Source organism: Punica granatum, chromosome 2, assembly GCF_007655135.1.
Source record: "Punica granatum isolate Tunisia-2019 chromosome 2, ASM765513v2, whole genome shotgun sequence".
NCBI lineage: Eukaryota > Viridiplantae > Streptophyta > Magnoliopsida > Myrtales > Lythraceae > Punica > Punica granatum.
The window spans coordinates 32925771-32946666 of NC_045128.1; the positions used below are offsets into that span (position 1 = coordinate 32925771).

The 20896-nt window shown below is 36.9% G+C and overlaps 1 protein-coding gene and 1 pseudogene across 5 annotated transcripts; both read right to left on the bottom strand.

Moving 5' to 3' along the window:
- Positions 1–1754: 1754 nt before the first annotated feature.
- Positions 1755–3840, bottom strand: LOC116194943 (putative leucine-rich repeat receptor-like serine/threonine-protein kinase At3g53590). Of its 5 annotated transcripts, none has more exons than XR_004154559.1 (6): positions 3753–3840; positions 3372–3445; positions 3130–3273; positions 2927–3037; positions 2153–2515; positions 1755–1997 (listed from the first exon to the last, which is right to left on the bottom strand). XR_004154559.1 is itself a non-coding variant. In XM_031523876.1 (6 exons), the coding sequence occupies exons 1-5, from the start codon at positions 3812–3814 to the stop codon at positions 2311–2313; spliced, it is 555 nt and encodes a 184-aa protein (XP_031379736.1). In that variant the 5' UTR covers positions 3815–3834; the 3' UTR covers positions 1755–1997; positions 2153–2310. The 5 variants fall into 5 exon arrangements, 3 of the variants coding, with proteins under 3 accessions (XP_031379736.1, XP_031379734.1, XP_031379735.1); XM_031523876.1 differs by having other exon boundaries at positions 3130–3232; positions 3753–3834; XR_004154558.1 differs by lacking the exon at positions 3753–3840 and having other exon boundaries at positions 3372–3716.
- A 12688-nt stretch (positions 3841–16528) lies between these two features.
- On the bottom strand, positions 16529–17596 carry LOC116194944 (annotated as a pseudogene).
- Between the last annotated feature and the right edge of the window lie 3300 nt (positions 17597–20896).

Genomic DNA, 20896 nt, shown 5'->3' on the forward strand with positions numbered 1-20896 from the left:
CTGCGCCGGGAGCTCTTCTTCCCCCCACAATCGAGGGAAGAGAACTGGGCTGAGCCAGTTGCCAAGTTAGCAGCAACGGGGCTGGCGAATTTGCACCTCTGCTCATGCTCTTAGGGACTCCTACAAAGAAATAGAATTTTATAATGGGTTTATGGATTTAATTATGAAGCTTGCTTCTTGATTTTAAGTTGAGTTCATGGTAAAATGTTGCTAGAAGGTTGTGTTAGAATTATCGATTTTAAGATGATAATCTACAATTCTATCGTTCTTTCCTAATGTCATTTTTCACATGTATTTTACTTCGTAGTTTATCATGGCGGATCAACCGACATATTTCGCTCTTATAATTTTCGCTTGGACATTTGCGTTTGGATTTTGTCGTGGAATGGGACCTCATTACCATTTGAGGAAAAAAGAATCTTATTCTTATAATGTTATTTAAGGGCGAATTTGATATTGGAACCAGTTTAAACTTTTCTAATATTTCACCTTAAGATTAACTCATTAACCAACTTTTTCTCCTGCTTTTTGGGAATCTTAATCCTCGCATTGAGCAAGAAAACCGTCATTCTACTCTTTATAATCGCTTGCCTATGCTCTCAAGTTAATTTGCACCACTAAACCAAGTCAATCAATTCCGTGACCCGAATTCACCTAGAATTGCAGGAGCAATATATACTTTTTTTCAATGATAAGAATTGCAAAAGCAATATTGCACATACGGAATGCGTGCGGGAGGGCTGATGAAATTAAAGGGGAAAATTTCGACCAAAAAAAAAAAAACGAAATTAAAAGGGAAAAAGAGAAAACAAAGAAAATGGTCATTTCAGCACAATCGGTGACAAGAAGGCCTGACGTGGGACAGAAACGATCACACACCCACACACACACACACACACACAAAAACTCCTCCTTGGCTCCTTCGTTCTCAAGCCCCTCCCCTTCCCCTCTCCCACTTGCAAATTGGCTGTCTCTATCCCCTGGCGGTGGGGCCCGCAATGAGTCACACGCCCACTTCAATTACTAATCAACAACAAGTCAAATAAGGCGGGGCCCCAGCATTCCCCCACCGGGTACTGATTGGCGGGTGCATTACACGCGCTACTGCGGCGGGCGGTCATGCGACTGGACATCATGGGCATGGGCCGGTCCATTAAGGATGATTTGAAATCACATAGTAAGAATTCATTAACGACGTTCTTCTTCCCCCCACCACGGGATCCTTAGATGAACGAACTGTTGCTTCGACTTGATTCAGTACTTTGCTCCAATCTCCACCACCGTGCAACGCGAAAAGGCCATTGCCAGGTTACGGATTTCGACTAGTTGTAAATGAGATGGAAGATGCCTTAAGCGGCCACTCATGGTCTTCTGTAAAGCATTATAGATTGTTTCATGCACTAGTTGACTGTCGCTAGTTAAATGAATGTTAATCATCAAATCCGTAACTATGGATTACAGTTGGAATATGTCCGACATACTTTCTGCTAATGGGGCCGGGTCCATATAGGTTATTCCATCGTAAGTGATATGTAAGAGAGACTTCTCGTTTTTTTTTAAGCTTAGAGTACTCGTTCTTAAGACCCGACGATTGATGGGCCTGGAGTGAGCCCGCTACGATATACTGTTACCTTGGTGGGTGGGCCTGGCATGGACCTGGCATAGTAATGGGCTACTGAGTCTCCCCATCGCTATTCGCCAGAATAATTAATAACGTGCGATGAGCTTTCACAAGATCCACTCTCATCTGGTGCTTAAGATCTAAAGATGCCTTTGTTTAAGATGAATCACTGGTTCAAACTCGAGTAGTATCTTGTTTTAAGTTTGGCTTCGATTATGCCGGAAAAAAGAATCGGGGTATTTTTTTTCCCCTAAACGGGCTGATCTTGAAGCCCAATTACATTTTGAAGGGCCCAACCCATTTTATTACCGGCTACTGCTCCTCATCACCGTTCAACAACCCCTCGCCGAGCTTTCGCGGCTTCCTCTTTTCTGCTCTATAAGTGTGTTAAAGTAGACATGACCACAAGTGTCGGTCAGTTTCGAGGAAGCAATGCATATTATCATCAATTGGAATGATTATATTAAGAGAATCAGTTGAAGCCAAGAGTCATGGACTACTAGCAGAAATAAATGAAAAAAAACATGTTACCTGCTACATATGCTTTCTGGAGCTGTCCCCTTAAGCCTGTGGCCCAAGGTTTGACCATGGTACCTTTGTCCCGCCTGTAGAAGTATACGCCAAGTATGATCAAGAACAATAACGCAGATCCCCCAACAGAGGCACCGATGAGCAGCACTTTTTTCGTTTTAGAGGCCTGAGGAGAGGCCAGAGGGGATGAGGGCCGGGCTGGGGATGCAATCGGGGATGCAGAAGGGGACGGGGATGGGGAAACTAGTGGCGGCGGTCGGTCGGACACGGTTTCGCGTGTCTGGTGAATTAGAACTTTCAGGGGATGTCCCAGCAAGCATTCTCTCATGAATGAAATGCTGACCTTGAATACTATCGGCATTCCTGTACTTGGGACAAAAAAGGAATTTAAGAATCAATTAGCCAACAGCTGAAAAAATAAAATGGGCTACTCACAAATTGTGTACTGATGCAGCAACTCAGTCGTGCAGAAAGTTCATTTAAGATAGATGGCGCTGATTAAGATATAATTAGATGCCCAGCATGGAGACATCCACCAGACTCCCATTCACAGGTTGACAATTATGCAAAAATGGAAATACGATATATGCACAAATAAAGTTTTGCAGACTCTAAGGCACTTCAGTATCACTCTCAGGACCTGCTTGTTCATCCAACTTTTGGTTCTTTAAAGATGCTGACAGAAACAAAGTACCTTATCCTTCCAAAGGTCAGTGCCAAGGGATCTAAATTACAAAACATATTGCGCAATTAGTATAATTTTGCAATGCAAACCTTTCTAGAGAAGCAGATAATAGGCTTTCATCAACTTGAGCTTCGGAAATAATCTTGAACTCGTAGACTTCAGGTGACAGTGCAGTTAGTAGCACATTGTTGTCAAGTAAGCTGCACAACCGACAAGAAACCAAGCTCATATATTTTACGAAATTGAGTGGATCTAAAGCTTAAAATGACTTTCTAGTATTTTGCTGACTTACAGGATTGATAGAGAGAGATTATTCCCAAGCTTGTAGGGTAGTGGCCCACTGAAATTATTGTATCCTAGATCCAACACCTCCAGCTCCTTGAGCTCTCCGATCCCTTCAGGAATGAACCCAGAGAAAGTATTGTTGCGTAAGATACTGCAAGCAAGCCAACAAGACAATTTAGTGGGACATGAATACAGTGAAACAAAAGCTATAAGATTTGCTGTCGAACGAACTAACTAACAAGAACTTACATGGACTTAATATGGGCGAGGTTCCCAATCTCCGGTGCCAGAGTTCCTCCAAGACAGAGAGATCTTTCAAGTTGCTGCAGGCGTAAGACACGAGTTGAACATCGAAAAACTGGTAATTTGATATTACTGCATCCAATTCATGTCTGATGCACATGGATATGCAACTTTGCGAGTAAATCTTCACACGGGTTTTCACATAATACTGCACGCTCCGCTGTTTAGAGCTTGCAAAATGTAAATCATTACTAACGCTGCTTTCTTCTTTCCATAAAAAGTTCTTCCATACATGAAAAGTCAAATTCCAGACTAAGATCGAAGATATCATCTGTACCACCCAATTAACCATACATAATTGAAAAGTAGAACTCAAAAGCAGTTCACCTGATAAAATATGATATTTTCTCATTGCGTTGAGTATGTGTCTTAAATAAATTTAGCTTCATCTGTTTTGTTTTTAGAGTACTTATTTATGTAAGTTAATTTTTTCACGTTTTCTAATTAATTGGATTCTCGAGATATATATATATTTATTATCGGTATCTTGCAAGGACTGGACATGAATAATTTGGTAAAATCCACGGGAAAATTAAAATATATTTTCTTAAGCAAATGCCCCAAAATCCAAAAACACTGGGCCCTCCTCCTTGTCCGCTTAAACTTGTTGGTACTCCCTGTGGAACTTTTTGATTCATCACTGTCGGTACCATTTATTTTTTTAGCTATTTAAATGCGATACGAACAATTTCAGAAATCCTATTTATAATTTTACGGCATAATAAAAATAATGTTGATATCAACAAACAACGAGAATTTTAAAATTATTAGAATCACAGTAGCTGAAACTAATAATAAATGGAGAAACGAGTTTTTTTTCTTATAATATAGATATCTATTTTTTTCTCCGACTTATTAGATCATAAAGTTAACATAGTTAATTCATCGAAATATGTCTTGATCCATTCAAGCCCTCTTAAGCCAGCTTTAATAAATTGTCGTAGTCACCAAAGATGGCCGCTATTATATATCATGAGATTATTCTGTTCTATTTTTTTTTTCTAGTATAAGTATAAATTGTTGTTCTATAAATCAATATTCACGTGCAGCCGCTTGAAACAGTCAACCAATTTTTATTTTCTTATTATCTTATTTTCCCTTTTCCCCTTAATTAGCTAGTTATTATTATTATTATTTTCTGTTTTTCCCCTTAGCACTAATTAATTCCCATTTGCTGAATCTTATAGTTCACAAAGTATGACATGTTTGTTTACTTTCCGTGACGGATATGTGTTATAGCCCGGAGTAAGTCCAATATTTCAATCTCGCTACAACCTAACAAGCTCTATATATCTTTTACAGTCGAAAAAATTCAACCTCGCAAAACTACGTGATGAATCACATATGCATAACTAAGTAGACCTAGCCCTAACAAACAAGAAAGGGTGGTCGGGATAAATCACTCCCGTGAGAATTGGTTGGTGAAAAGGAAACCAAAGTTAACTACACACTAGCCATTATAAAATAATAATATCTTTGTAATATGGATTCGGCGTTCTTCGTTGTCGTCGTTCTTTTTTTATTTTACTTTTTTCTTCGATACTAATCTAATCACGAGAGGATTTGGTCCGTTTCAGAGCTAATTACATATGCTGCAATTAGCTCCTAAGGAAGTTTATCCACCAGGGCCACCACAACATTATTATGTCTATGTCTTGACTTCTAGAATATTTATCTATCTATTTAATTGCCTGCAGTTCAATTATCTATCTATTTACCTGTTTAGTTATATATATATATATATATATACTTTATTTTTTTATTTAGCATTTTACCTGCAGGGGTGGCATGAAAAAGTACGTACGATGAATGAGATGAAAATCTACTTCTTCTGAAACTTAATCAGCCTCTCTTCCCTGATTATCATGCCAATAATATTGTATATACATATTAAAAGAAATTTCAAGTTATGAGGAGAAATATAATTAACTAAATAAATTGAAATAATTTGTGTTCGTTTGTGGACTTTAATTCGGTGGCCGGGACGGGGACTTCGAAAGCTGCATGCATTACACAGTCTCTGCACAAGCCAACAACCAGGACGAGACCGGGTGGCTCTGGACCAATTATATAGTACTCGGTTTAAATTTAAATTTTAAAAAAGAAAAAAGAAAATACAGCCACTTTGCGTGTTTTCTAAATTCCAAAGCCAACTTTTTTTTTTCTTTTTTCTTGAAAATTCACTAAAATATCAAATTAGTATCACCGTTTAATACAACGTTATTTTTGACATTGTTGTGTGTGGCTCACGGAAACTGATCAATTGAGTCCAAAGGAATTCTTTTAGTAAAATTATTCTCGAAATAAAAAACAAGAACAAAAGAAAATCGCCAAAGAGAAAGGGAGAGGGGGAGGGGGCTGTACGGCCTTGCCTTTGAGCCTTTCTCAATTGTCGGATGAAAGAGAAGGGGAGGAAAGGAGGAAAGGAGGAAAGGAGAAAAGGAGAGAAGGAAGGACACCGGGATTGGAAAGTGGAGACCATGGGGAGATAGAGGACTCCAGCTTTCCGATCCCAATGGCGGTGACATCCTGCACGCCTGACCGGAGCCGGACGTGCCAACAACAAGAGTTGCGGTTAGGGTTTGGGCAGAGGCTGGGAGAGAGGGAGAGAGAAATCGGGGGATTAATTTCTCTCATAAGAGGACAGTTGTCCTTTTTGATTTGTATGTCTGTAAAAGATAAATTATAACATAAAACATTGTTTCATGACTTTTTTCACGAGATAATATGGTTTGCTTTTATTTTTTAAGTATAAGAGTGTCTGAATTTTACCCGACTAATTTCACGGACCAAATGAACACCCTACAAGCCTACATGACATGTTAATTCGGCCACAAATCATTGAGGTAACCCAATATGGGGTATTTTCTTGCATGATTTTTTTAAATTTAAACTTAGAACTTCCCTAAAAACTCACTATTTAAGTATCACACCAACCCTATTCTGTTGGTTTCCTTCAATTTCATTAAATAACACAATATTTTTGTGTTTTTCCAACATATAGCATAATGTCACATTTCGTTCATAAATGTAACGAAAAGCTGACATAACACTCCACTTATGCTAGAGATAGCTAACTATGGATGCCTACACTTTGAGCCATTTAAGTACAGAGAGAGAGGATACATGTAATCTTTAGAAACAAAAGAACGTTTTCTTCCCTAGTGTCTTTTACGTGCAACATATTGGAATCATACGATTAAGATTGATAAAGACAAGTAAATCATTGTTATGAAATTAATATCGGTTCGATCAGAATTACCCAGTTGATTTAAGTGGTTGTATCCCAGAATTCTCCAGGCCTACCCATACGAAATATATATACTTCGTCATTTGAAGTGTTCCATGATCTTCACGTGCCTTAATAAGCTCTAACCATTACGTACAACTTATATCATCCATGCCATATGATAATAGTAGCAGTAATAATAAGACCAATTATCGCGATGTGTAACTCATTATTTCATTTCGACCGAAATTTTTTTTCTGACTTTAATAATTTAAGAGGCTATCATTCATACATCGTCAATGTTCATAGGAACCATACATACATAACATTCTAGTGTCTTCTTCTCAGTTAAAACTCCCAAAGCAAAGCAAGAGAGCCAATAAAAAGCAACAAAAAGAGCAAAGCACGGGCCAAAAACAAAAAAGGCAAAAAACCAAAAAAGGAAGCTGCATTTATATATAATCTTAATTCACACTGTGGGGACGAGAAAGGATTAATTGATGTCACTACATATGGTTCTTGAGTCGTCTACTCTCGTTTAATGCAATCTTAATTAGCAATCCTTTTTTTAAGCGAGTGATGAACACGGGACGATCCTTTTGACTCTATTTACATGCTTCTCATGCTTCACTCTATCCCTCCATTTGCATCCTTCCGTCTTCCTTAAGTTTCACTTCATGATCAATCCCTAGCACTGATCATCTCCACACAGAGAGCTCATATGGCAACGGTGACTATGATATCCTCCAGCAGATGAAATAACATGTGCACCGTAACAATAACAAATATATAGATATGCGAGATACATATATGTATATACATATACATAAATATGTATCTTCATAAATAATTTTAATTATATACTGGCTCAACGCCCATTACAAGGCCGCACACACTTTAGGTTATTGTCATTTTCAAGTTTACATGTACGTAATTGTATGCCTCAATTAAGCGTGCTCTAAGTAGTCTTGTGAGAATTCATCATTATCTGATTCCTTGAGACCTAGCTAGCTTGCATCAATTAATCGATAATATATATATATATATATATATATATATATATGCACACACATATAGTATACACATCACGGCTTTTGACCAAAATAGGCTTCTTCTTTCCAAAATTAATTCCCACAATAGTTTTCCTCGAAAACTGTTTCCAATCCCTTAACTTTTTGATTTGTTTCATTTAAATCCATCTTGAGTTAAGGTCCTTTATTTATTAGAATGAATGGATTAAATCTGGATTGATCGCTAATGCATAAACTTTATTCGTTTTCTTAACCAAATAGCAAGAAGCCGTAGTGGACGGGAGCTTCTCGAAGAAGCTTCGAAAGTCCGTTTACTGGGCCAACAGCAGTGCCGTGACAATGGTTTCGATAATAATGGGTCTCGGGGCCATAGTTACTGACCGAAAGGCGATGTCAGCCGCCAACTTCTCTGAGTTCATTGGAGGGGCTTTAGCCGCTACCATAGGAGAGCTGCTAACGATGTTGTCCGACAAAAAGACCAACGAGGCTCTGCTAAAGCTTGCTAGGGCGGGCCAAGAAGCTACGGCGAAAATTAGAGATACAATAACATATACATATACAATTTTAGTTATATACTGACGCAACGCCTACTGCAATACTGCATACACTTTAGCTGCAGATATCTCTCGACCTGGGTTGACCGCAACTCGCAAGGGCTTTTGCTTTGTTGTCGGGTCAGTCCCCCCGCTGTTGCCGGCATTTCTCAGCAAGAACTACACCCGGAGGATGTGGATGGTGGTGGTATGTGGCCACCGCCACCTTCCTTCTGATTTGTATTGTCATTGGGGGTCCTGGAGAAGGCTTCAGTGGTCCAATCTCTAGTTCGAGTCGTCGCTTCTGGGTGGTTGTCGATCGCCATCAGTTTCACCTCTAGTTGGATTTACGAGCGTTGTGTAATCTACTGAGCTAAGCTGCTATGGATCAAACTATCTAGGGACTAGATTGTAATAAAGGAGGAATATTATGCAAAAGTATGAGAAATAAATAACTAGTTGGAGTACTTTTAGTTGTTCTGACTTAGTCAGTTACATAAGTGGAGGTGATTGTGCGATGATATCATCAGCCCATGTACAAAAAGGCTTCTGATGAAGAGGCAAATATCCATATATGAGAAAACTCTGAAAATTAATTGTTGTCGTTCATCTCTCTCTCTCTATTTAAGATTTCTTCTCCTTCTTCCCTACATTTATGGATCAGTCTACCCCTTCTCAGTTTAGTTCATAACAGGTTGTGGCACAAAAGGTTAATCTAGTGATTAGACGAGGTCGAGATGGATCCGGAGGGAGAAGTAGTAAGAATTACACTCAGAATTTCCATTCAAATAGACTATCTGATCAATCATGCCTTCATTCTTCACTGTTAGCCTCAACTCAGCCACGTAATGTTGTTCACCATTAGCCTCAAGTTAGCCATGCATTATATTGATATTAGACAAGTGTCAGTCCAGTTTACCCATCCTGTGCGTTGCAGGGAGTTCATGGAACCAAGGGGACAAGTCAGACTAAATCTGGATACAACTCGATAGCCAAAAAAAAAAGGGAAAAAAAGGCGATAACATGTCGAACCACACATGATTGGCCTCATTAAGTTACATCAAGTCCCACTGACGCCTTATGTGGGTGGCCCTTGGATTGCTTCTTTTCCAATGCCCAACCTTATCACCGACAAAAGAGTAGCTTGGTGATTGTCTGATCAACAATTAGATCATTCTAGCAGTTTAGATGAACTCAGGAGACATATTCTAAATTTAGCCGCTGGATAGAATAGCCTAAGATTATTTCGAGGTCGAAAACATGATTAATTTGTGAGAGGATTATGAATAATCAATTGCCTTAGGTAGCCAAGTAGGGTTCAATCATAATGGTTCCTCACTAATCGGTTGCTTAGGAATACTATAGTCGATTCGATACATGGGGATACGTTCTCGTAGCTATCGGAAGACGTGCGAGAAGATACAAAATCCTAGGTTAACAATAGAATCAATCAGTTAATATAGTAGCAGAGAAAGTCGAAACTACTACTATGTAAGTAATTCTCGTAGGAGCTGCATGCAGCGATCATATCCTGTTGAACCCTCCATTTTTCTAGCTTAATTTGGAGACTAGCCCATTAGATATTTATGCTCCTGCTTGTTTAGGGATATAAATATTTTTTATTTTGAAATTGAATGAATGGTTACTTGAAGCTAGGAAAGAACAGGGCAATGAAATTCTATTCAGAACATGACTTGAAATTGCTAGGGGCAGACGATGTTTAGTTCTTCACGGCATGGACAACCATTCACAACTTCATTTCGCTAATCCTGTTCGCATGATCACTTTTACACTAAATTCTAAAACCATCATATGCCACACTACTTTCTAAGAACACATACAATCAACACCAGTAATAACATAGATGCCAATATCAAGCATGTAATTTCTAGCATTTTTATCTTGTATTCATACTTCAAAATTTTCTTCTTCAGCTTGCCAATAACCACTTTATCAGCTGCATTTAGGGGGTCCTCTTCATCAACATCGATCATAGGAGCAAGCACGTCACTCAGCTCATCCAACCATTGAAAGTATCCATAAGATATGCGTTTATTCTAATAAAAGAAAAAAGTATAATAAATGCAACTATTAGCAAACGCATTCAAACAAAAAAAATTTCCACCCAAAAAGCGAGAAAATCCCCCTCCCTTTCCTCAAATTCTTAAAATTTCAAAATCACCTCGAAGAAAGGACATCGAAGAAATTTTCTGCTATAGTTTTTGGCAATCCTCGAAGTGAAAATTGCAGTGTTCCTCTCGTAACCGCAAATGAATCATGAACTATCTCTCTAGTCATTCATGCTCGACTCACCAGACTGACTCGCTCCCACAATCGAGCTAGGTCCTTGCCTCTGTTGTCTATATGTCCTTGAATCAACGTTCACGGGTCTCGACAAGGTTTAGATGAAGGGAACCTAGGCGTAGAATGAAGGAGTGTAGTAGAGAATGGGGGTAGCAGAGAATGAGATAATGAGGGAACGAGAAGTTGAAGGATAGAAAGACAAAGGGATGGATCTAGGGTTCAGGATGATTTAACCATTTAACGCTCTCATTTAATGTAAGGACCTACCTAATGTAATAGGCAGACTTAACTGATGTAGCAAAAAAGGATCGAACAGATGTGTCATAAACTTTAGAGATTTCACTGATGTAGCAAAGGACTTATCTGATGTAGCAAAGAACCTATATAATGTAGCAAAGGATAAACTTGATGTAGCAAAAAGACCTAAGTGATGAAAAATGACCTAACTGATGTATATTTCATAATTCAAGGATCCAAGTAATGAAAAAATAATTCAGGAACCCAAGTAATGTAAACCCAATAACTAAGGGACTGAATTGTTAGTTTATACATTATTATTATTATTATTATTATTATTATTATTATTATTATTATTGTTATTGTTATTATTATTACAGAGTGAAAGAGAGTGAGTTCATTATAATAATGAGAAGAAGATGAGGAGCCAGGCCAACCGTGCCTTTTTTTTCTCTCGATAATCAATGAATGTCCATCGATTATAAAAATGGGTTCAAGGCAAAAAAATCTTCAAGAGGGAAAATTACAGAGACAGAAATATAGCAGGTCCACTTAGACCAATCAAAAGAGAATAACATGTGACAAGAGCACATCGAATAAGTCTAGGTACAATTACAAATTTGTAAAAATCCTTCCCGTTACTGTATTTCGCTCTCAATCTCTTGAGATTAAACTTTATAAGGATCCTAGTAAAAATTGGGAAGCAGAGTATAGCACAATCCTAGTAAAGGCTGCTTCTACTGTGAAAACAAAGAGCAAAGTCAAAAAGAGTCTTGAATTATTACCCGGCATAGAAACCCTTCACAGATCTCACCTCTATACTATTACAGTCAACTAATTCCTAAACGGTCTAATCCCCAAATATTCAAATCGAATCAACGAGATTTCTATGATCGGTTCGAATCAGTGACAACCTAACTAACCAGTGGCTGGCCATGCAATAAGGAAAAAAGGCAAATCCAGCAGCTTTTTAGGTTCAATGAAAAATCAAGCTGCTGAACTGAAATTGAAAACAACTCGACCTGATATATTGTCGGAACTCGCGTACCCAAAAACTTCTCCCCCTCCCTTCCCCTATGGCCCTCCTATTCAACCCTGCATATATTCATCTTCTATCTCTCTTTTAAATACAAAATATCAATCCAAATATATATATATTTTCCCATTTACGAAAGAGTCTCCAAAATCTAATATAAAAATGCCAAGAAATAAAAAAAATGTATATATTTTTCATAAAATTCAAAGTCGAAGTTGGAATCTATTTATTCTGGACAAGAGTTTTTGACACTACAATTCTATTTCTCTTAATTTTTCAATATATTTGATTTGTTTTTGGCAGGAGGTAGATCTCTCTCTTCCTCTTCTTCTCTGTTGTCTGCATCTGCTTTCTTTTTCTTTCCTTTTTTTCTTGTTCTTGGCTGAAAAGTAATATTAACGAAACAGAAATCAATTTCAGAGTGGCGTGCAGGGGAGCAACGCGAAGACAATGAAATGAACAAAAAAAAATTCACGTTTTATCCAGTGCAGCGCACAAGTTTCACGATCAATAATTAGATGGGCTTAAACAATTTAATATTAATTATTTTTGTTTCCCTTTTTAGTCTTTAAAGGAAAAATTATGATTTTAGGATATTCAAGTTGAAGCGACCTTGAAGTGGCTTATAGAGGTGGGATGAGATATTTGTCAGTCACTTCCCAAAGTGATGTGATGAGTTGAGGTGATCCAATTGGGGATTTAAATTGGAATTTGATGATCACGAAGACGGAGTGTCCGATCCGATCCCATCGATCCCAGGCTTCTCTTACGAACCAATCGCAGCTACTAATTCCACATTTTCGTAAAGGATAAGATTTCCGGTTTTAACCATTAAAAGTCATATGAATGATCCATTTATCTTTCATGTTTTCTGTATTTTTCCTTATTCTGGAAAAACGCACTCTGACCAACATAGTTGGGGTAAGGGAATTACGATAAAGCTTCTCAAGGGTAACACTAATCCGCGACACAATCACAACACGAATACATCATCTGCGTTAGATTTCAATTGCAGTAGAACCGGTACAAGACATTATTCTCATCACACAACAAGTTTCTATGTACATAAATATTTGTCCCTCAAAGTCGATATTTGACATAGATCAGAAAACCATAACTTAAGATCATTTTCATCGACATTTCTTACCATATAAGTGCCAAGAGATGAGACAAACAATGTGAAATTGCACTTGAACTTTTCCTTTTTTCTTTTTTGCTAAATAAAGTGATTTATTACTAAGAAGTTGCGTTTACAAAGGGTCTCGGCATAAGTCTAGATACCCTTCAAAAATACACAACGAGTGAAAATTTGACATTGAACCGGATTGGCCCAAGTCATGAGCAAGGGAATTGTCTGTTCTAAGGATCCATGAACAAAGCCAATCCAAAAAGAAATTGAGGTACATGATTATATTGGAAATTATACTTCTAATTTCCTACGGTGAGTTTTATGGGTGCAAAATGGCATATACTAATAGCAGAGCATCGCAGCGTAGCCAGATCTTCTTCAATCCTCTTTCTGCAGCAATGGTTAGGGCCAGGAGGGCTGCTCGGGCTTCTGCCTGGAGCGGTTTGCCTTCGCTCGAGATTCAGATCCATGATAATGCTGGTGAGCGGTTCGGATGTTGCAAAACTCGAGAAAGGCAAAATCTGCTGGTATTCCATGATGCATCTATATTGATGATGGTCCGGTCAGGTCCTGTGGGCTCTGAGATGCTTCCAATTGTAGAAATGGTGTGCACGAGCTTTCTTCTTGTTGCACCTTGTTGCTGCTGCTTCTGTTGTGTTCCCCGAAAGACCTTTTAATTCTTTTGATTGTTTCATGGAGATCTGTTGTTTGACCTGCATGCAGAACATCGTTTCGTGAGTTCCATAGTTGGTAAAGAATGATTGCTGCATACAGAGAAAACATGGTCTTATCGGGAATATTAGCATGTAAATTGAATGGGGGATAGACAACAAAATTAATTAGATCCTTCGGACTAGCACATGGAGTAAAATTTGGTTGGATACCCTAAGGTGATTCCTTCCAAGCAACCCGATAAAAGATACAATCTCCATAGAGACGTTCAATTTTATCAGAGCTGGTTTGGTAGAAAGGACACTCTTCGCTAAATCAGGGGAGGCTTTCACTGGCTATTCTTCAGAAGTGGCGTTTGAAGCGTTCATGAATTTTTAGATTCAAATGGCTTTTCATACTATTCCATTCTGGTTTTGGAATCTATGTTGCTGATCAATGAGATAGAAGGATTTGACAGAATACTTTCCTGATGTGGTTGGGGTCAATACTGCTGAGTCTTCGTGATCTCCTTGGGGCGGGTGCATCTTTAGTATGTTCTCCACCGTATGTTGCTCGAAAAGATTTGTAAGTACTGGGTGTTCCATCTCTCTGGGTGGAATAAAATCATATTACGTGCCCTTAACTCCAAGTTTGGAACTGCATTTGTCTTGGGAGGGTTTAAGCTAATATATATATATATATATATATATATATATATATATACATGTATGTATATGTGTAATGGGGTTGAAGTAGGAAAGGGTCATGGACTGGATGGACCCAATGGCGGTGGGATGGGGATGCTTTCTCAAGCGATTTGACTGCACAAAAACTCACCTTTATCTCCCCCACTGTTGCCCCAACTTTTTACCTAACTACATGTGGAAATAACAACAAATAGAAAAGGAGGAAGAAGTATGGAGTGGATGGCGGATCTTTTTTTTTTCAAAGTCAATGACTGTTTCATTGATTGACGGAAACGGATACAATGAGAAAATATTCAATATGGTATATTACAGAACTCGAAAAAAATAGTAGGTCCACCTAAATCTCTATAAAAGGAGATACAAGTGACTGAAACACATCAAATAATCATAGGTATAATTGTAAAAATCATTTTAGATGTCATAGTTCGTTCTTAACCTCTTGCGACTAAATTTTATATATAAGTTAACTTTTAATTAAAATATGATCCTATAAATTTTGAAAAAGAAAGATAATTTTAGTCTTATAAGTCACGAAGTGAATCAAAAATACCTTAGGAAGTAAACGTATAGGACTTATTTGGTAGTTTTAAATCTTATTAAACTAAAATGACCGAATGTCAAATTTACAGAATCAAAAACATCTTTTTCTTGTAAAGTTATATACATAAATCAAATGCTTTTATATTAGAGGAAAGAGCATTTTTTATCTTCAACTTTCAATGTATTTGTCATTTTGGCCTTAATCCTTTTTTAGGCTATATTTAATCCTCAACCTCTCCCATGATGTCAGTTTCAATCCTTCCGTTTATTTTCAATCGAAACCATTGCATTTTCCATCCAAAAATTATTCTTTGAAATAAAAATTATTTTCTAAATTTTCAAAGATATATATAAAATCAAAAAATGGGGTGCTATAGTTGCTAGGGGGAGCCATAGAGGAAGCTGTCGAGGCCTCCACAACAGCGGCACCCTTGTGGCCAACGACGTCAGTTATTGCCAACGAACTCATCGGAGCGGTGATGGCTGCCACATTGGCCCCACCGCCCCTCCTCTTCTCCTTTTCCCTTCCATCGATTTCTTTTTTCTCTTTTGATTCAAGGAGGCAAGGGACTCACAGGAGGTCACCACCAACTCGAATGGGTTGCTGTCGAATGTTAACAACTGAGGCCACCAACGATTCTAATTGCAAGGTGGGGACACACCAGAGACCACCATCTCTCAAATCGCACCAACGATCACATGAGGTCATACGACTCCCTGTTTGTAGGGGGTGGCCATTGGCGGGCTCTCACAAAAAATTGAGAATGTAATTAATCTCCATGTCAGAGAGGTGAGGGCCCACCGGCGGCCACCACCCTTCCAATCGGAATTGCCAATACCTCAGTGGGCGTCTGCAATCTTGCCAAGGAGGTTATGGCCATCGGTGAGGCCTTCACCATCCCCCCACCCCTCTCTAGCATGTTGCAACCCTGCACCTCTGTTTCATTTTCTTTTTAAGATTTTTTTCTTTTACCTTTTGAAAATAACTTTTATTAACAAAAAGAAATTAATGGTGGAAAACCTAAAGGTTTTTATTGAAAGTTAATGGAAAGACTGATATATCCCATAAAAAAATAATAAGGATGAAAATGATAAGGGTGTTAAAAGTTGAGGACCAAGCGTCACATTTTCCCTTTGTACTATATAAGTATGTTCCGTTCTCCTTATCCCCTGTCATACCAAATGTAGCTGGATAATATGATAGGCTCATAGTGGCCAAGAACAATATAGTAGGCTCATATGCATATTTCTTTATGCTTGGAGTGGTCACTTTAGCTCGTCAATCAACACTTTATTGTCGCACTCATCTTATCAATTCGCATGTTTGATATATCAGAGCATATATCGAGCCATTCAAAAATGAACTTGATAATCAATGTGCAGGGATTATTTATCAGTTTTAATTTACTTGATTATAAAATCATCGAAAACTTAACATTATATTGATATGTGACCATTTCATTAGTTCAAACTTCGCAAAAGAGTGGAACCTTGTAATTCTCTATCCCACCCACACTCTAATATTGACAAGATATAAAAAAATCGTCTACTAAAATTCTTCGATACAGCGAGAGATCCTTTTTTTGGAAGTGGACAAGAGATAGTGAAATTATAAAAGCTGCGGAGATCTCTCTCTGTTGCTGCTCATTTGCCAACAAGGAGCATGACGAAGCTTAGATATCATATTAAGTTTGCAAAACAAAACCTTAGCAAGTGTCTGTCTTTCATTCATAATAATATACAAATCAACTATATATTGAATATATTACGATTTCACATTCATAACTCCAATCAGATTTACATCCCCAGACAAGAAAATTGGAAGGCTTCCTCTTGATTCCCACAGTAAAATATGGGAAGATTCACTGAGGCAGAGAAAGAGCAGCTTCTTCCCAAAAAAAACTAATGTCATATTCGGTACCAACGAACAGAAGCGGTACGCAATAGGATTGTAGTATAAAATTGGACTGTTTTATACACACAATTCTATGTCATTCGATTCCCGGCCAAACACGAGGAGTGAATAGTTCGAAGTATCACAACATGAAGGGGCTGTGGCCCAAATAATCGCTCATGCCTCCTCCAGAATCCTGGCTTCATTCCATCGGGACCTGGCTGAAGCTCTCGTCATACGGTCTGCTGCCACACGAGTAATACCTGACATCCCCGAAAGCTGGCCCGACATTATTCACGATCACATGGGGGTTGTCATAATACTCGAGCCCTCCGGAGGTCCCGACTGAGCTCGCAGCCACTGCTGTGGCCGTGACCCTGGCGAGGCGGGCCCGGGCAACGGCAAGGTCGTGCTGGAGCTCGGCCATCTTCCACTGCAGTATGGTGATGGCCCCTGGGCAGCCGTAGACGGGTCCCAGAGCCTGGCCTCAGCCTTGTAGGCGAGGGAGTTGACGGTGTCCTCCCGCTGCTCCTCGGGGACCTCCCCAAGGATCTTGCTGACATTGCTGGCCCCGAACACCTTGTGCACCTTGGCAAACTGCTGGGCGAAGATGCAGCTGGGTGCGCACCGCCTCTTGAGCAGCTTGCACGCCGTGCACGAGGAGCTCGACCGCACCTCGTGGCCCGACCTCTGTGGCATGCTACAATCAGGATCATGATCAAGATCACACTACTCTCTCCCAATTGCTTAATTACTCAATCCACATGAAATGAAGGGGGTGGTTTTAATTTATGAGAGAGATATATGTTTGGAAAAAAGGGTTTCCTTATGGGGCTGGGGTTAAAGGTCGGGGTTGGGCTAAGGGCACTTGAGAGGGAGGGGGAAGGGGGCACATGCCAATATATGTGGTGGCCTATTAATCTCTCATTGTCTAAGTTGGTTACAGCAATTTTAGTTGCTTGTGTTAATACTTTAATTCGAGTAATTTAGTACTTTTAGTATTCGTGAGTACTATAAACATTAGTTATTTCTACTTTCAGTTTAAATATTTAATTAGGATTTTAGTTCAAGTGTTTAACTAGTCTTCTTGACCGTGCGTTGCGTGGGCATTTGCATTTATAAATTTTGATAAGAATTTTGTGAAATATATTTAAAAAATATTATGGAATGATGATTTGTAGATTCTTAATTGAAATTTTATAAATTACATTTAATAATTTTTTTAAAAAATTTTATTAGTAATAATTAGTAAATTGGACATACGAATTTTATAATAATTAATTTCATTAAAAATATATTAATAAAAGAAGATAATTTTAAGTAATTATTATATATCGAGGTGATTTATCAAAAATATATATCAAGCAGTGGATGAATAATAATCATTTTATTTATATTTATTGATATAATTATAGATTTGGACTAAATAGTTCAAATGTATCTTAATGACAATGTGGAGTCAAAAATTTGCCCTGACTAAATAAATGTTCTATCAATATGCAATACTTATCTCCTTTTTTTTTTTGCTGAATAATATGTAATACTTATCTCATGTACAGGAATATTGGTATGCAAAAGAAAAATACTATCTCGTTAATATAAGAATAATATAACCAAATAATATAAGAAAATTCGGCCACAAAATAAATGATATATAAAATATTATCTCGTTAATTTATTTTTAAATTATCAAGTTGAATTTTGTGCTAAATCAATAATAATTTATAATATTTGCAATAATCTATGCTTTGGAAAATATTTGAATATTTATATAAATCAATACAAATATTAATGTAGGGAATATGAAGGGCCGATCGACCACGATCATGGGATTACCCAAAATGCTTATGTGGAAGTTTGTCGCAACACAAACGGATTAGAAAAGTACTTGATCAAATTTAAAAAGTGTGCCGAGTAATATAACCAACAATAATATAAGAAAATTTGGCCAAAAAAATAAATGATATATAAAATTATCTCATTAATTTCTTTTTTTATTATCAAGTTGAATTTTGTGCCAAATCAATAATAATTTATAATATTTGCAATAATCTACACTTTGGAAAATGTTTGAATCATTATATAAATCATTGCAAATATTAATGTTAGGAATATGAAGGCCCGATCAACCACGAGCTATGGGATTACCCAAAATGCTTATGTGGAAGTTTGTCGTAATACGAATGGAATACCCTCGTTGAAGTAGTTTAAATTAATTAATATATATAGATATATAAATAGTAAAAGTACTAACACTTGAATTGAAATACTAGACAATTGAATTGAAATACCAAAAGTGTCATATTTGTCATGTTAGAATTTCCATTCCTCTATATATAAAAATTTTGCATTAGCAAAATCAATATTTAGCCCTTTTATTGGATATGGAAAACGATTCTCCAATACCTCTATCTTTTCCCTTGAAAAGGCTAAATATAGGGCGATAAATATCAGTATAGACATCTCAAAAGATACGTCCCGATTTATGATAAACATGTATGAATGATATATAACTCTCTCGTATGTTGAAGAAAAGGGGATCATATAGATGGGCACTTTTTGAAGTGAAACAGGACCTCGCAAGAAAGAAACACTTGGTCGGTGTCAACTCCGGAAATTTGTTTAAGGATATAGATTGAAATAATTGTGTTATAAGAAATACTAATTTTTCTGAAAATAGATAATAACGGTTAGAAATAATATTTTATTATTAGAGTAAAAAAATCATATCGATAAGAGATAAAAAATAGTTTAGATTATAAAAATTCAGGCTTGATTTTATATTAGAATCATATCAATTAGGAAATATCTGTTAGATTTTATATTTCTTTATTTACTGTAATCTCTTAATTTATAAATAGATAAATTGGTCTTATAATATAATTTATAGAATTATTCTATGTAATCATTATCATTTACTCCCATGAAATTCGGCCAGTGAACTACCACGCATGTAGTCTTATCTCTCTCCGGACTCTCTTTAATATATGTCATTAAGTTTTAATTATATTTTGCTGAGAAAGACAATTAGCGCAGCCCTAAATCGTTTTTATCTAAAATTTGAAAGCAGTAACACCTTTTTATTTTTTGCCATAACACCTAATTACATTTTATCTGTCCCATTTTTTGACAAGTTTCTATTTATCCGATTTTATAAAAGTGTGTGGTACTGGTTAGCTTGAAAAATAAAATAAAAAGGGAAAAAAGTTTATAAGAAGGAAAAAAAGAAGGAGAAAGAACTAAAGAAAAGGACTGAAATTGATTGTTGGGGGGCAAGATGGGTCCAAATAATTGAGAGCAGAGTAACATCATATGTACTGATAAGTTTGATGAGACATGATAGTTCATCAACAAAGGACGAGGGATATTAATTTTCATTAAACAAAGGGAAAAAAAAAGAAAAAGAAGTAGACAATCCAAAACAATTGATTATAATAAAATTAGAAAAAAAAAATTATACAATGGAGAGGGGACCATTTTATTAAATTCGAATGGGTTTATCCATAATTGGGAAACTTTGGAGGTGCAAGGATGATTTCTGCTTGGACTCTGCAGTACATAGTGGAGCCAAAAGTGACAATAATCTAGTGATATAGAACTAATTTCTCGCTATTAATTATGCCATTGATTTCGTGATCGTATGGCATATCATATGTCGAGTATAAATGAGAAATGCAAACAACTTCACAGATAAAAAAATCCGAAAGATAAATATACTGAGAACAAATCAAAATTGTTCTGGCAATATGCTGGGCATTTTTCATGTTTTATTTATTATAATGTATGTTGCAGTTTGTAGTTCCGCTCATGTAAAAGTCATGAAAGTCTTTCTCTTTTTTTACTTCTATAAGAAGGATATTATGATTTTCTTTTCAAATTTATTGGTAGCATTGTTGGAAGAATTTCGGATTAATAAGGAGAATAGAGTATGGGGAAATTAGAATGTTACATAAGGATTTTCAAAAAGTTTTGAATTCGATTCTCACCAGTATTTATCTCTTTATTTCGTTTTCTTTTCTATTGTTAAATTAGGCTTATAGGTCTTCTTTATAATAAAAAAAATTAGCATATTTACCAAGTCATCTATTCATAGGTAAATGAGGCCTTCTTTATAATAGAAAAAATTAGCATTTTTATCAATTCATCTATTCATAGGTAAATGACACGATGTAAAATATAG